The sequence below is a fragment of the Crinia signifera genome, chromosome 1 (genome assembly GCF_055691185.1).
Source record: "Crinia signifera chromosome 1, ASM5569118v1, whole genome shotgun sequence".
Lineage (NCBI taxonomy): Eukaryota > Metazoa > Chordata > Amphibia > Anura > Myobatrachidae > Crinia > Crinia signifera.
This window is the reverse complement of record NC_139217.1, coordinates 258,255,388-258,270,787: the sequence shown is the minus strand read 5'-3', so window position 1 is coordinate 258,270,787 and position 15,400 is coordinate 258,255,388. Positions and strand designations below refer to the sequence as shown.

The following is a 15,400-nucleotide window of genomic DNA, read 5'->3' as shown; positions in this document are numbered from 1 at the left end:
ATTGTCACATTGGCAGATAGGTGAAGCTGCAGCACTACCCCACTTCCATGCACAAAACCTTTAGCTAAAAAAAAATATATATTTTTAAAAAAATACATGCCGACCACAGGGGGCACCTAGCTAGAGGGGGGCCCAGGGGTACTGAACCCCTGTGCCCCCCCCCTTTAATCCAGCCCTGACCAGGTTCCCAAGCCCTTTTTTTCCCTCTAAATTGGTTAAATCTGTTTGATTTAAAAAACTTGCTGGAATTCATTTTTTTATGTTTTCCGGTGTTTGGGAGCAAATGGCTGGTTGTCATTTGCTCCCACACATCACCAGATTTGCATTCTAACCAACCCATGAGTTGTATGGTTGGATAAAAGTTGGTCTAGTGTATAGCCAACTAAAGATGTGAAAGTGTTGAGCCCAACTAATCTAAATGGCAGTGTTAAAAAAAAACTGTCCCACAGTTGTAGCCAAGATTTTCCAGGCATGCAGAAACAATAAATACATATACATACTGTAGCAAAAATTACTGTACATTAGCTGAAAAGCAGGGTAATAGGGAGAACATACTCTCACTGCTGCTCTGCATATAGCATCTGTTCACAGTCCGGGGAGAGCCATGGGGAAGCCCAGCATCTCCGGGAGTGCTGGACATGCACTCAGAATGCATACCCTCCAACATGACCCATTGCATTCGGTACACAATGCTCTGTTCCTGGACTTCCCTGGTAATGTAGGATTGCCAGCACCTGTGGGGAGCTAGGTAATTGACGAGAAGGGTGTTTCAACACAGGTGATGACAATCATACATTACCAGGGACATCCAGGAACAGAGCATTGTGTACCAAATGCAATGGGTCATGTTGGAGGGTATGAGAATGTATAAAACAGGGGTGAGCTGGGGTGGTACATGTTCTTTCAGCATGCACATGATTCAGCAGCAGTTGCAAGTTTGCTAAAATAGGAAAACTGCACCTGCTGCCCAGGGGCGTAGCTAAGGGTTCATGGGCCCTGGTGCGAAAGGTCAGCTTGGGCCCCCCCTACATACAACAAAATTAAAATCTCGGTCTGTTTATATTTTAATACATCAAGTATATTATGTTAATAATAGAACTAACATTTAAACATAGGATAGTAGTTTATTTAAATAAAATATTAAAAGAACAAAGATGATAAAACTGGAGAGGCCCAGGTTAGCAGTTTCCTGGCTTTCAATCTTTTCAAAATGCAATCCTAGTGGGGAAGGACAGTCTGCAGTGACATCGCAGCACTGCATGCAATGATAGTGGCAACAAGCAATTACTCCCATTAGAATGTCCAGTGCATGCATTGTTACCACTAACTAGTCTCTTCCAAGTTCCATGTGAGATCCCCATAACACTGTCTGTAACTAATGTGTTATCCTTCACAAAGGTGCAGGCAAGATAAAATGATAGTTTAAGGTGAAGCCTCCAACATTTATATGTATGCAATTGCCCACTCACTCTGTGTTCTGCTCACTGCTCCCCTCTCACTGTGTCCAGACTCCCGCCAGCTTCCGCAGGTGCTCCACAGTCCTTCTGCTCCACGGCGCTTTGTATACTCTGCAGAGTATGCGCCCGCGGAGGAGTGTGGGAGGTCCTCCTAATCCATGGCGCCTCAGCAGACCATACGCCAACAGAGGAGTACGGGAGGGTACGTGCCAGAGCCGCGTGACGTCAGCGCGACGCACGCTGGCCTGGCCCGCAAAGCACCACTGGAAACGGGTGCTACTGTTCACTACCCTCATCCAGGACGGACGGACAGTGGCGGGGGCTGGGCCCCCCTGGCTCAGGGGCCCGGTCGCAGGTGCGACCGCTGCGACCCCTGTAGCTACGCCACTGCTGCTGCCTCTCCCATGCTGGGAGTCGCCAGGCAACCCAACATGTAAAGTCCCGATCACATCACAGAAATAGCTGCGGTCGCATCGGTAAGGGTAGCTGCTTGTCAGGTGCGTTTAAAGAGAGGAGAGGTCTAGCGTGCAGCCTTTGCTGTGGGTCCCTTCCTGTCTGACAGGTAGTAGACTCTGGCATTATGCCAGGGACTACTGTGCATGCACAGGTCTCCAGGAACATAGCACCCATGCCTTGTTCCCAAGGACATTTCCAGTGCACATGGGCATATCACTTGAAAATGGCCATGATGTTTGTGTCTGCAGTGCAGAGACACCAACATGGGACTCCGGAAGGGTAGGTATAACATATGGGTGTAGCATGTATGTGGTGTGGGCCCCCCTGTACCCAGGGGCCCATGTGCACTGCACACATTACAGAAATGCCTATGTCCCTTGTCTTCAGAGCCCTGGTCACAGCGGCTGCTTTGTCTGGACGCACCTTTAAATGCTGCGTCGACGCTCCGTTGAGACCACCCCATTGTCGATAAAACTGCGATCAGATCCTTCAGTGATGCAATTGCAGTTTGGCATTTGCATGCATGCACACTGTGGGAACAGCACATGCACAGAAATGTGAAAATCACCAGATGGCTATTGCACTGCACTGATGTCATGGGTTAAATTCCCACCATGGTCCTAACTGTATGGAGTTTGTATATTCTCCCCGTACTTGTGCAGGTTACCTCTGGGTACTGGCAGGCTAATAGTCTCCAGACAAAAATGATACTGAGCGTGAATGTGTGTGCATGTTTATGTAGAAGGGAATATATATTGTATGTCTGGTACGTAACAAGTCTCATTCTGTTTACCAAGAATCACAGTAATCATGTATTTGGGCCAATTCCATCCAGAAACAACCCCCATCCCTTCTCAGCACATTCTGTATAGGTTTTATATTTTATTGATTTGATATCATTTTCTATCTTGCTGGCATGTTTTCCCTAGCAGTGAGTCAGTTGGTCTGTAGCACATTGCTGTTCTCTATTTAGTAAAGCCTTGTAAAATATAAATAAAGTCTGATACATAATTCATGTAATTATAAAAGTATAATAAGAATCAGGTTATTTTACGTGGTCTGTGTTGCATAAGTTCAATAGGAATCTGTCTCTTATTCACTCAATGTGGAATGTTAATTTTCACAAATGTTAAACTCATGATGGACTTTGGAAACATTAGTTACCTGTGTTATATAAAGTAAAGTTTTGTTTATTAAATGTTTATGCATTATCACCATCATTTAGGCTCATGCGTATGGTTGTGGGGACAAATAAGTGTAAAAGTGACATAATTGGCTTTGCAACACACATGGCCAGCTTAAAGGTGGGCTGGAGAATGAACAGAAACAAAAAGTAAGATGTATTTAGTTAATGATATGGGTATGGATAATAGGATAGACAAGAACTAGGTTGATAAGCATTAGGTGACGGTCGACACCACTAGGTCGACATGCATGAAGGTCTACATGACTGATGGTTGACAGAGTCATTAGGTCAACATGGGGAAGGTCAACAGTCAAAAGGTCAACATGGGGTTTTCTTTTCTTGTCCCGAATGTCGACACAGTTGATATGGACACTGAAACGTAGCAAAGCAGCGCTCACCATGCTTCAGGCACACTATTTTATTCTCCCACCACACCCTAGTGCAGCAGTTCTCAAACTGTGGGTCCTGACCCCAAAGTGGGTCCCGACCTTCTCAGGATGGGGTCGCGACTCCATGTTGCTGACCATAAGGCTGATGACTTTTCTAAACTCAGTCAATGATTTAAGGAGTCTTTTGAATTGTCTGTTATTTTAGACTCCTCCCATCACTTTGTGCCTCCACAATGCTGCCATGTATGTGCTGCCTGCTAGCCTCACATGTGTGGCGACCATTCTGTGGTTAATTGCTGGGGTCCTGTAATTGTTTTTATTGTCTGATGGGGTCCCAGAGCAAAATAGTTTGAGAACCCCTGCCCTAGTGGATGGTAGGGCATGAAATACCGCCTGTCGGCATATGTCGGCTCAAAAAAAAGTGAAAACTCCTATGTCAACCTTTTTGGCTCTCAACCTTCCCCACGTCGACCTAATGCTTTTTTTGACCTAATGACCCTGTCGACCTTCAGTCATGTCGACCTAATGCTTGTAGACCTAGTGACCATATTCCAATGATATTATGGGGTTTATTTAGTAAGATGGGAGTTCTGTTGAAGATGGGATGTTGCTATGGACAACCAATCAGAACCTACTTCTTATTTATTTAGCATCTTCTAGAAGTAAATAGAATCTGATTCGTTGCCCATAGCAAAATCCCATAAACCCCAATTAGATTTTTTTAAGTCAACACATAGTAGACACAGAGCCATTAAATGCAAGAACAGAAAAACTAACATTACACTGGTCCAGTGAGTTTAAGGTGACATAACAAAGGTACAAAATCAAAACTAGCAAGGATAGGTCATAAAGATATTAAGAAACCACCAGGCTATGATGGGCTGTAACCAATGTACAGGATGTAAAAACAAATATTAAATCTTCATTCATATATCTAGTTGTCCTATAAAATGTACCCCTAGCCCAGGCATTCCTAACCACGGTCCTCAAGGCACACCAACAGTGCAGGTTTTAGTGATATCCAGGATTGAGCACAGATGACTTAATTAGTACCTGAGTGATTCTGATTAAACCATCTGTGCTGAAGCCTGGATATAACTAAAACCTGCACTGTTGGTGTGCCTTGAGGACCGTGGTTGGGAATGCCTGCCCTAGCCCATGCCATCTAATACAAGTTCCTAGTTGCTCTCACCTGCTGGTCTGCTGCGAGCCAACATAGAAAATGCAGGTCCGGCACTCCGGCCAAACCTTGTCAGGCATGGCTCCACATAATATCGAGGTCCTGGGCTGGAATGATTAAGATCGGCTGGAGCAGTGAATGAAACAAGCACAGATTAGGAAATTGCAAAAGAGTAAAATAAAAAGCGTCAAACGTAAAGTAATATAATAAAATACGTACAAGCTGCATAGGATACAGTATCACTTCATTTGTTATTTTAAATGATTCTACCATAGTGGAGATGATATAAACATCACACTCACCAGAGTGGCTTCTCTGTCCATGGAAAGAATATGCTGGACTTGAGTATTTTGTGTAATCATGGCCCACAAACCCCACAGTTGGGGGTAGGTTGTAACGTGCAGGACCAGGACCTGTATAAAGTTGCAAGATTCAATGAACAAGGTTAGACAACAGCCAATAGGACATGCAGGATAAAGAGGATTAAGCACATTTGTAGATGATTTTGAGACACACTGTTGCAACGATGATGACAGCAGAAATCACATTGTCTATTCAGGAGCTGTTTAGATACAAAGCTTTCTATGGCAGTGAGATGTAGTCGTTGAATAAAATGGTAGCAGTGCATAGACTGATGAAGCAGGCATGCACTCCCAGGCTACCTTTGATGCTTTATACTTGAAGAATGTTTACATTTAATTGCGCAAGGAATACACACAACATAGTCTACAGATAACATGCTGAAAAAAACTCACCAGTGTCCTTTGCAGCAATCATAGATGTTGATCTCTCAACTTGCTCCGCCATCCTCAATAGAGCCAAATTATTAATAGGTTGTGTCCACAATACTTGATTAACCGAACACTGTAAATTGTGGTAGATTAAGCAGCATAAAGGGATGACAGATTAATATTGCTCATGAATTATGTCCAATTTAAGGTATTTTGATGAGTAAGGTTGCCTTGTTGTGGATGTCCCTCTGTTACACTGCAGGTCACACCATGGTAATGTGACCTGAGGATGTTCTAATATGTGTAAACTTATCCCAGTGCTGTCTCACTGCCCCCTCCCAAACACACCCCTCAGCCTCTCTCATTAAACTCCAAGTCACTGATGCAAGACCAGCTCCATTATAATAATTGCTTAAGCCTAATCAAATATTTACGTCCTACATCATAAATCATATTTTGAGCTTCCTAATTTCATGACATGCGCCTTGTGCATGGCTATGTTTGTCTTTTTGTCTATGCGTACAGAAATAGCCATATGCAATAGTAATTGGGGAAAATTCAGCCTAGGGAAATACAAAAAACAGTATGGTTCATTTTCATGCTATTATTCTTTACATATCTAGTAAATCACAGGGGGAATACAAGATGTTAGGCTAACACATCTGTAGATTTAAATATATTCACATGAATGGAAGCGAGCAAACTTATTGAAGAATTGTGGCGGGCCTGCTCTTCTCTAGTGCAGTGTTACCATGGTACTCGTTATTTATACCAAGCAGTAACTTTATCATTAAACATCTCTCAGACCTGAGAGCACAATTGCTTATTCCACCTTACTGTATGGGTAGTGCTTTAGTACAACACATCTCACAGTGAGAACACGGCATTAGACTGTACTATCCCTCTGCTGTCTGTAACTTGGGGAGGCACAACACAAAGTCTGATATTCGAGGAGCGCTGTGATCTGCATGTAACATTAAACTAAGTAAATGTTCCAGAGAAAATCTTTTAACGCAAGCAATTGTACTTTGCCAGTTTAACTAAGCAACAGAGACTCTTGTAAAAAGAACATCTATACAGCCTGGTAATTAAAAAAAAAAATACCTATAAAACATATAAATTGTCAAGTTGTATTTTTGTCACCTATAGCAGTGACACTCAACCGTGGTTCTGAAGGCTCACCAACAGTCCAGGTTTTCTGGCTATCCAGGCTTAGGCACAGGTGACGTCATTTGTACATCAGTCAGCTTGATTATACCATCTTTGAATAAGCAGAAATAGCCATAAAATCTGGGCTGTTGGAGTACCTTGAGGACTGAGGTTGAGGTCCACAGATCTATATGGTATTTTATTAAATAATAATGTTACATAGCCACTATACGTAATTAAAACTTTACCTAGTATGAAATATATAGTCAAAGCTTGCCGTAAGGAAGAACACACTATTGCCTTTCCATTAAAGCAGTTGCATTGAGCAAATTTGTATTAAACTGCAAAAAACGCAGACCCCCAATAGTGCTATTTACCTGCCTAATGCAGTTGAAGGTGCACACCATGGGAAGTTTACGAGAGGGGGCTTTTCAGCGCGGTCTGTATGGGTGCCCTCCCCTCTGTAGTGTAGTAGACTTTGGCATTGTTGCAGTCTACTTTACATGGTGCACACAGTCATTGCCAGATTAAGGTCTAGGAGCTGAAAATGATCAAGGGCCTATTATGCACAATAATAGGGGTTGTAGCCAGTACCTCATAATGTGGCGTGACCAGAGTTCTGTTTGGGTGGTCTGCTCATGGGTGTGTCTCTATTTGTGCAAATACTTTCAACTAATTATATATACATCCAAATGTGCACCCGCAGGACACTGATGTCCTAAGAAACTTGCAGGGTGAGGCGGCACTCCAGTCATAAAAAAAATACTGAAAGCCGAAACTTGGTAGACAACATTTCAGCACCTTTTATGTGGTCACCTAAGTTTACCACACCATATACCCCTTATATAAATCATGCAACACAATATTAACCCCCTTATACTGTACTTGCCTCTTACACATTATGCCACATGGAATGAGCCAAAATCCACACTATGGCATACGGATTGAGTCAAAATTCACATTATGCCACACAGATTAAGGCAAAATTCACATTTTGCCACATAGATTGAGCCTAAATACACACTTTACCAAACAGATTGAGCAATAATGCACAATATGCTTCACACACAGGGCACAAAGGCGTGCATTAAAAATTTACATCATAATGCCCATTACATGTTAAGCCACACACCATAATGTCCATTATGTATTATGCCAAACACCATAATGCCTATTAAAAATTATGCTAAATAAGTGTGCAGTTTACCTACATGATCATTGTCAGGGGTTCCATGCTCGTTGCCATGTGGGATTAAATGCTCATTGCCAAGGGAGAATACATGCTCGCGGTAACTGGGGGACAGTCGCTGATGGGCAGAAATGACAGCTGGGCAGAGAGCAGGGGGCTGCCCAGCTGTATTCAGAGCACTGCAGGTCCCGGCTATTTAAAATAATACCCCTGTTACACCAGAAAATGCAGGAAGTTACCTGGGAATATGGTCCCAGGATCATGCAGGGACATTCTATGTTTCTTTAGGCTAAGACAGTAGAACAATTTAAACATGCTTGGGATAAGCATATGCATATCCTTACAAAGAAAGCAGTCAAATTCTATTCCCGGGCTGGACCCTTTTACACCAGCATAGTCCATTCATTTTCTGGTGTGAGGGGGAGAGAACCCCCCCCCCCCCCCCCTTCCTTAAACAACCAGCTATATCTTCAGAACCAACGGACCCATTTACATTCAGGCTTTGAAGGATTTTGGTCCCGTGAAACTGGGCCGTTTGGTTCCAGAGAAATCTGTCCTCAAACAACATGAACAGCCATGAAATTACATTTCCAGAGATTAAAAAAATCGGTTTACCCGCAATATCTCTAGAATTAATGAACCCATATGGACCCATATCAGATTGAAGGCCCAACGATGTGGGTTCAAATGAGATCAACCTCGAGCTTCTGTGATGCCAGAGGGGGAACTGGCAGCTGTTGGAACCGGGTGGAGGTTGGAGTTAGAGGGTCCCATGTTATCCTATGGGGAAAATGTTCCGGCTTTGCCAGGGGGCTAGGCTCGTTGGAAAGCCCTGTTCCTCAGCTACAAAATGGGCCTATTGGGAGAGTGGGCCTGGAGCTGTAGCTCCATCAGGCCCATTGTTAATCTGACCCTGCACACAGTGTTCTTGGTGCACAAATCTGTACAAAACTGGGCAGTACACCATTCTATCTGTGAACTCTGCTGCAAAGAGACGGCCCTAGTCATAGGCAAGTTAGACAGATGCTTATGGCATTTTAAAAGCCTTTTGGCATTCAAGCCTGCCTAGGGGGAGCAAAGATCCCGCTATGAGCTGGCTACTGCGATTGGAGATCTAGCCACAGGTAAAGGAAGTGCATGTGTGTGCGTGTGTGGCGCAATTTGAGGGTGTTGATGGGGGGGGTGGTACTGGAATCTGTAATGAATCTGACAGCAGCCGCCCTTTTGCCTGTGTTTGTTTATGTGTATCCTATTTTTAAGTAATAGAGAAGAGAGGGGAGTGTATGTGTGTATGTGATTAAGTGAAAGAAATGCGTGTGTGTATCTTTTTAAATGAAAGAGGTATGTGAGTATTTTTTTGTGAAAGGGGCTTATGTGAGTATTTTTAAGTGTGTACGACTGACTGACAACAAAAAAAAGTAAGTTTTATGTTTAAGGTGCATTATTGTATGGTATATGCTTAAGAAGTGCTATTACTGTGTGGTGTAAAGTCCATAAAGGGCACTACTGACTGGTGTAATGTCAATAAAGAGCAATATGGTGCAGTGTAATGTGAATGAGGAGCAAAGCGGCATGGTGTAATGTTTTTTATTGAGCAATATGGTACGCTGTAATGTGAAAAAGTAGCTGTACATTGTTGTGTAATATGAATAAGAAGCTATAAAGTGTGGTCTAATGTCAACAAGGAGTGATATGGTGTGGTGTAATGTCAACAAGGAGCAATAATGTGTGATGTAATGTAAATAAGGGACATTACTTCAGTGAGAAATGTGAATAAGGAGCACTACTGTGAAGTGTACTGTGAATAAGCAACACTAACACATGACAAATGTGAATAGAGGACATTATCATGTGATATAATGAGAATAATGTTGCACTAGTTTGTGGCATAATTGGAATTGGGGGCACGCCAAGAACACTCTCTCTGTTTCAAGTATGGTTCCCTATGCTTTTGCTGTCATAGGGAACCAAAGTGAGGATTGTTACGGGTGATGGGTTCTGGGAGAGGGGTGCTCAATCAGAGGTGTAGATGCTAGGGGGAACTGACAAAAATCATGCTTAGGACATCAAATTGTTTAGGGCCGGCCCTGGTGCAGGGTGTGCGGTGCCTGCCCCCCTGGAGCCAGGGTCCTTGTTGTACCACACAAACTGGACCAATAATACATAGCACATACCCACTTGTCCTTGCTATTGGAACCACCTGCTCAGGGTGGAAAGAGTAAAATGTCCTTTTGAGACCATCATTGTAAAACCGCAGTTTTTTCTCTTATATTTTCCATTTTCATATTTACAGGGGCTTTATTTATTTTTTTACATTTTTCTTTGCTTAAGCATATTACCTTAGATGAAAGGGGTGGAGATATTTTAACTAAATTGAGCAAAAGGGAGACGTTTTGGATTTATACGTTAAATACTTTATCTCCCAGTGGCCTTAATGAAGGAGTGGATATTGTACCTTTTCTGCACTAATTATGCGTCTGGCAGGTGTTTCTTCACTGGCACGGCGTTGCTGCTGAGGTAAAACTCCTTCTCCGTGCCTATAGTGTGGGAGCCCCTTGCCGGCCGTATGGTGTAGAACAGTGTCCACGTCCTATCATCTAGGTCTTTTTTCTCCCCGTATGCTTTGAACCTATCATTATAAACCTTATATTTGGGACGGTTCCTTTTTTGATTATTGGATATTAATATCATTCTCTTTATTCTTCTTTTTTCTCCTTTTCATCTTCCATATCTAGGAATGTTTATGTGAATTTTTATATGTATTTTATGTATTGTTATTTTTAAATATTGACTTTGTTATTATAAATAAACTCTTTGTCCTTTTATTATAACTGATGTAATGCTGCACATATGCAATATATTTTTTTTATTGATGTAATACATATATATGTAATTTCAGCGTGTGTCAGACATTTATCCTCACGCTTGAATTTGTTAAAGCACTTTATCCATTGTCAATTAGACCCTGATGTTGTTTAATAGGTATGACAGCTGTTGAGCATTGTGGTTAATGGGCCGGCTATATATACCTGGTCATACTTACCTGTCATTACGCCTCCTGATGAAGTCTTGAATGACGAAACGCGTTGGGGCGGGGTCTTCTGACGTACAGGATCTTGTACGCTGTCCTGTCTGAGCTCTCCTGCTGGTACACGCTGACGCCACTGTTCTTCTACTTACCATCTGCCCGAGTCGCTCTCCCGCATCCAGATTGCAGTGTGCCGCGTGACACGGTGACCTCTGAGCTGATTGCCTTTTACTATGATGTATGTGAGATATTACACCTTTTAGTAAACTGCTTTTAAATTTACTCATTGTGCGCTCCTTCTTACTCTCTTCCATATATATATATATATATATATATATATATATATATACACACACACATATACACACACACACTCAATTTTCATTGCATTTTTCGTAAATTTTACTGTACTTTTTCCATTATACTGTAACTCATAAATACAGTTGAAAAAATACATTAATCTTAATGGAAAGGGATGGTAAAAGCATTCATGTGAATAAGAAATGTTTACATATCAATTTCCATGTGTTTTGTTTAAACAAAACAACTTCCTGATTTATCGATGCTGAACGTACTTGTAAATGTAAAGAAAATGCATATATAAAAGCACGCATGTTTTTGCATGGTATCAAAAACAAATTGCATATAACAGTGTGTATATCGGCATAAGTAGATGAAGATTTCCATTGTAAAAGTTATTGTTGCAGTGAAATATTAGGTGGATGCAAAAATAATTATTTAGAAAAGGTTATCTGTAGACAGCAACAGTCAGCAAGAGTGCTGAAGACACAGGTTACTAGAAAATGATGTGTTACCATGGAAACTCAGTTCTCTAGTAGAAGTAAATCCCACTTTGATTCTCAAAACTAGAATTAATGGGAAGATAAGATAATAAAATATGCAGGCTACTGGTTGGATAAATCATGAAGAATATACATAAACTGACCAGAGAAATAATAATTTCTTGAAATAAAAATGCATCCTATTTATTAGAGGGGTTTATTTTGACGTCATTTCCCTGTAATGAGTGCGACGTGTGAAAATATATTTACATATTGTGTATGCAAGAAAATTTTTATTCTACAAGCCCTCAATTAAAAATATTCAGTGATGCATACCGCCATTTAAAAATATATAAATTTATATATATATATATATGAAGACAATACACACCGTATTGAAACGTTGCTACAGTTGGAATAAAAAGTTAAAATTGAAAGTGGATGGAGTGCCGCGCATTCGTATTTTATAAATACATATATATCACTTTCAGAGGTAATTTTCTACCCCTTTTCCACTACCAAATATAACCCAGATTTTTGCGTGTCTGCGCGCAAACCCGGGTTTTTTTGGTAATGGAAATGGGTCCTTGAAAAAATATACGGGTAGAGAGCTACCAGTGTCAGACACGGGAATGACACGTGTCTGAGTGCAATGTAAACGGACATTACCCGGGTTTTTATATCTGGGTAATGCCCAGAGGCCATTGTTGGTTCTTCAGGGCCACATGAAGATGGTGTCATCCATGGGAGACATGCTGGGAGACGCTGAGCACATGGTGGCATCGCAACTTTTTACAAAGCTTTCCCGGGTTTAGTGGAAATGGCTCAGACACAGGTATAACACGGGTTGATGTGTAGTGGAAACTGTGTCTACAGCCGTATCTGACACGGATTAGATCCATGTTCAAAATCCTGTGTTGAACACGGGTATCAGGTGGAAAAGGGGTATTACTAAACCTTCTAAGATCGAAAAGAGGCGATGTTGCCCATAGCAAACCAATCAGATTCTGTCTAACATTTCTTATAGAAAATTATAGTCAGAATCTTATTGGTTTCTATGGAAAACACCACCTCTTTTCATTTTTAGAAGCTTTAGTAAATGTACCCATTAGCTTTCCTTAGCGGTGAATCTAACCTTTACTTACAGTTTATCACTTAAATAATGTACTTACATCATTGTTGATGATGTTCGCAGCTTACTGTCATGGATCTGCTTATTCGAGCTTACATGACTTGTGATTCTGCTGTTTCTCAGTGTCAGTCTGAAATGGTTCGGTCTGCATTAATGCTGCCAGTCAGTCTATGCATTGCTGGCTCCTTGATTGTGCACCTGAGTAAAATCCAGTCTGAAGCTGAAATCACCTGTAACCCTTTGCTGTCCTGTTCCCTGTTTCCCTGTTGCTCACCTGTTAAATTCAGACTGAAGTCTCCTTGATTCATGCCTCAGTTTGCAGATTGCCCTCTGTCCTTTGCTTTAATCAATGCAAGGCAGGGGGGGGGGGGGGTTAAATATCCATCTCACAGACCCAGAAACTGCCTTCAGCAACTTGTCTTACTGCTGCATGTTCCAGATGATCTTCACAGTTCAAGCTTGCTTCCTGGAGTACCTGTGTGAGTCTTCAGCATTCAGCTCCCAGAGACTCTGCATGTCTATCTGGTCCAGCGTTCCTGGTCCAGTGAACAAATAGTGCTGTTCCGGTTCCTGTTCCTCTAGTTCCTGTGTTTATCCTCAGTATTCTTCAGTTACCTGTTATATGCCAAGTGGGCCATCCTGAGTTGCCGTTTTCTTCAGTTTTCCGTTATACACCAAGTCAGCCATTTCAGTTCTGTTACCCTGTCACCCGTTCCTGTGTCTACGTCAAGTCGGCCCTTTGTGTTCCTGTTTCAAGTTCCAAAGTTATTCGCCATGTCGGCTTTTTCAGTTCTCCGTTACACTACCTCCAGTTCCTGTGTCTCGACCTACGTCCAATCACAGTCAGTATCAGGCCACCAGTGAGTGCTTCTGACGAGGGGCGACGACCTGCTGTCCGGACGCAGCGAAGTCCAAACTCCCTTGCGGAGGTCCCTGGTGAAGACCACCGAGCAGTTAGACTTCGCGCCCTCGCCTAGGAGTTCCATAAAAACTCATGGTCGGAGACATATGCGTAGGTCCTACATTCTACCTGCCAAGCTTCAAGCGCCCTCAGTGCAGTCCATACGAGACTGCAGCCTGAGACGGATCCTCAAACATCGCCGTTTGCACCAGCCACCAGACCACCAAGGTCACGACTGAGTACACAAACTTTTAGTCGTGACAGTTTGCTGAAGGCACATGGACTTAGTCTGTGACCAGAGTGTTTGGTCAGTGTGCAATAAGAATATGCAGTCACCAGTCATGAGGCTTCTGCGTGAATTATGCAGCTGTTCCAGTAAAGTTCGACAACCAGCTAAGGACACTCCAAGCACCACATCTTTTTTTTTTTTTAATTGTGTCGTTTTTATTTAGCAGAAGTGATTGATGCACATTTGTACAGTTAGTATGCATTACAATGAACAATAGTAAATATCAAGAAAACAAGTGAGAATTAATAAACAAACGCCATTCAGCAATGACCATGTTTGAGTCTCTTCTTCCTGTTGTTGGTGTTCGCATGAATAGGCAGAAGTGGTTCGTCAATTTATTTACTTTTCCTTTTTAAACTTTAAACTATTCCCTGTTCCCAAAGGTAAAGTAATACCCACCCACCCCCCTAACTAAAGAAAAAAACAAACAAAAACAAAATAGAATGTAAGGTACAATCAACTGTGGTAAGGGTACATGACTGCAACAAGATTGGGTACTTCTGTAGTTTCACGGCGCCGCCGCGCGCACACTCTGGCTCAGAAACTTGGCAGACTGCCAAGAGGCTCTGATTAACCGTGCGTGTGCCGCTCTAGCTCAGACAGAGTGTGCTCGCGCCGCTCTAGCTGTACTGACAGCTACGTAAACAGCGTGGCGGCCGGGCAGCAGCACGCTGCCCAGGCGCTGGCAGGTCACTGTGGTACTTGTAGTTCCACAGTGAAATAGGCAGCGCCTGGGCAGCGCTGACAACAGCGGGGGCAAGTGGACACACCCCGGGCACAACGCTGACGTGCCGGGGCTTGTAAAGTACTCACCCCGGCACAGCGCAGTATCCCCCATGTACACGCTAAATCCAATGGCTTGCAGCCTAGATCTAGGCGCTAATGCCCCTGGATTCACACTCCCTGCAAGCCGCTAAGAAGGAGGGGGGCGCCTGGATTTAGGCGCAAAACCCTCTGAATCCAGGCGCCTTGCGAGCCGCTAAGAAGGAGGGGGGCGCCTGGATTTAGGCGCAAAACCCTCTGAATCCAGGCGCCTTGCGAGCCGCTAAGAAGGAGGGGGGCGCCTGGATTTAGGCGCAAAACCCTCTGAATCCAGGCGCCTTGCGAGCCGCTAAGAAGGAGGGGGGCGCCTGGATTTAGGCGCAAAACCCAGGCTCCCTGGGAGCCGCAAAGGTGGTTTAGCATCTAAATTTAGACGCTAAAGCGCCTGGATTTAGTTGGGTGGAGGGGTACATCTAAATTTAGACGCAAAAGCATCTAAATTTAGCTGGGTTTAGGGGTACACTATTAAAGCCCGTCCACAGTGGCAGTAGTCGACGCAACAGCTGTCGACTGTGTAAATCCCACTATCCACGCCCACCCGAAGCGTGGCGAGCGCAGCGAGCCCCGCGAGGGGCGGCGGTACGCGTCCTACGACCTTTTCATACCCCCACTATCCACGTCGGCGTGGAGTTGAGAATAGAATAGTGTGGCGAGCGCAGCGAGCCACCGAGCCCGAAGCGTGGCGAGCGCAGCGAGCCCCGCGAGGGGA

At 43.3% G+C, this 15,400-nt stretch overlaps 1 protein-coding gene across 3 annotated transcripts in view; it reads right to left on the bottom strand.

Moving 5' to 3' along the window:
- CIMAP1D (CIMAP1 family member D) overlaps window positions 1–15,400 on the bottom strand; it is a 47,725-nt gene that overhangs the window by 15,712 nt on the left and 16,613 nt on the right. For 2 of the 3 annotated variants that reach the window (XM_083181149.1, XM_083181159.1), the window contains exons 2-4: window positions 5,424–5,532; window positions 4,971–5,081; window positions 4,681–4,794 (exon numbers count right to left, since the gene is read on the bottom strand). In XM_083181149.1, coding sequence (XP_083037275.1) covers window positions 4,681–4,794; window positions 4,971–5,081; window positions 5,424–5,475 — 277 coding nt within the window. In that variant the 5' untranslated portion in view covers window positions 5,476–5,532. Of the gene's footprint in view, window positions 1–4,680; window positions 4,795–4,970; window positions 5,082–5,423; window positions 6,499–15,400 lie in introns of those variants that run through there. The other variant, XM_083181168.1, reaches the window with a different exon arrangement.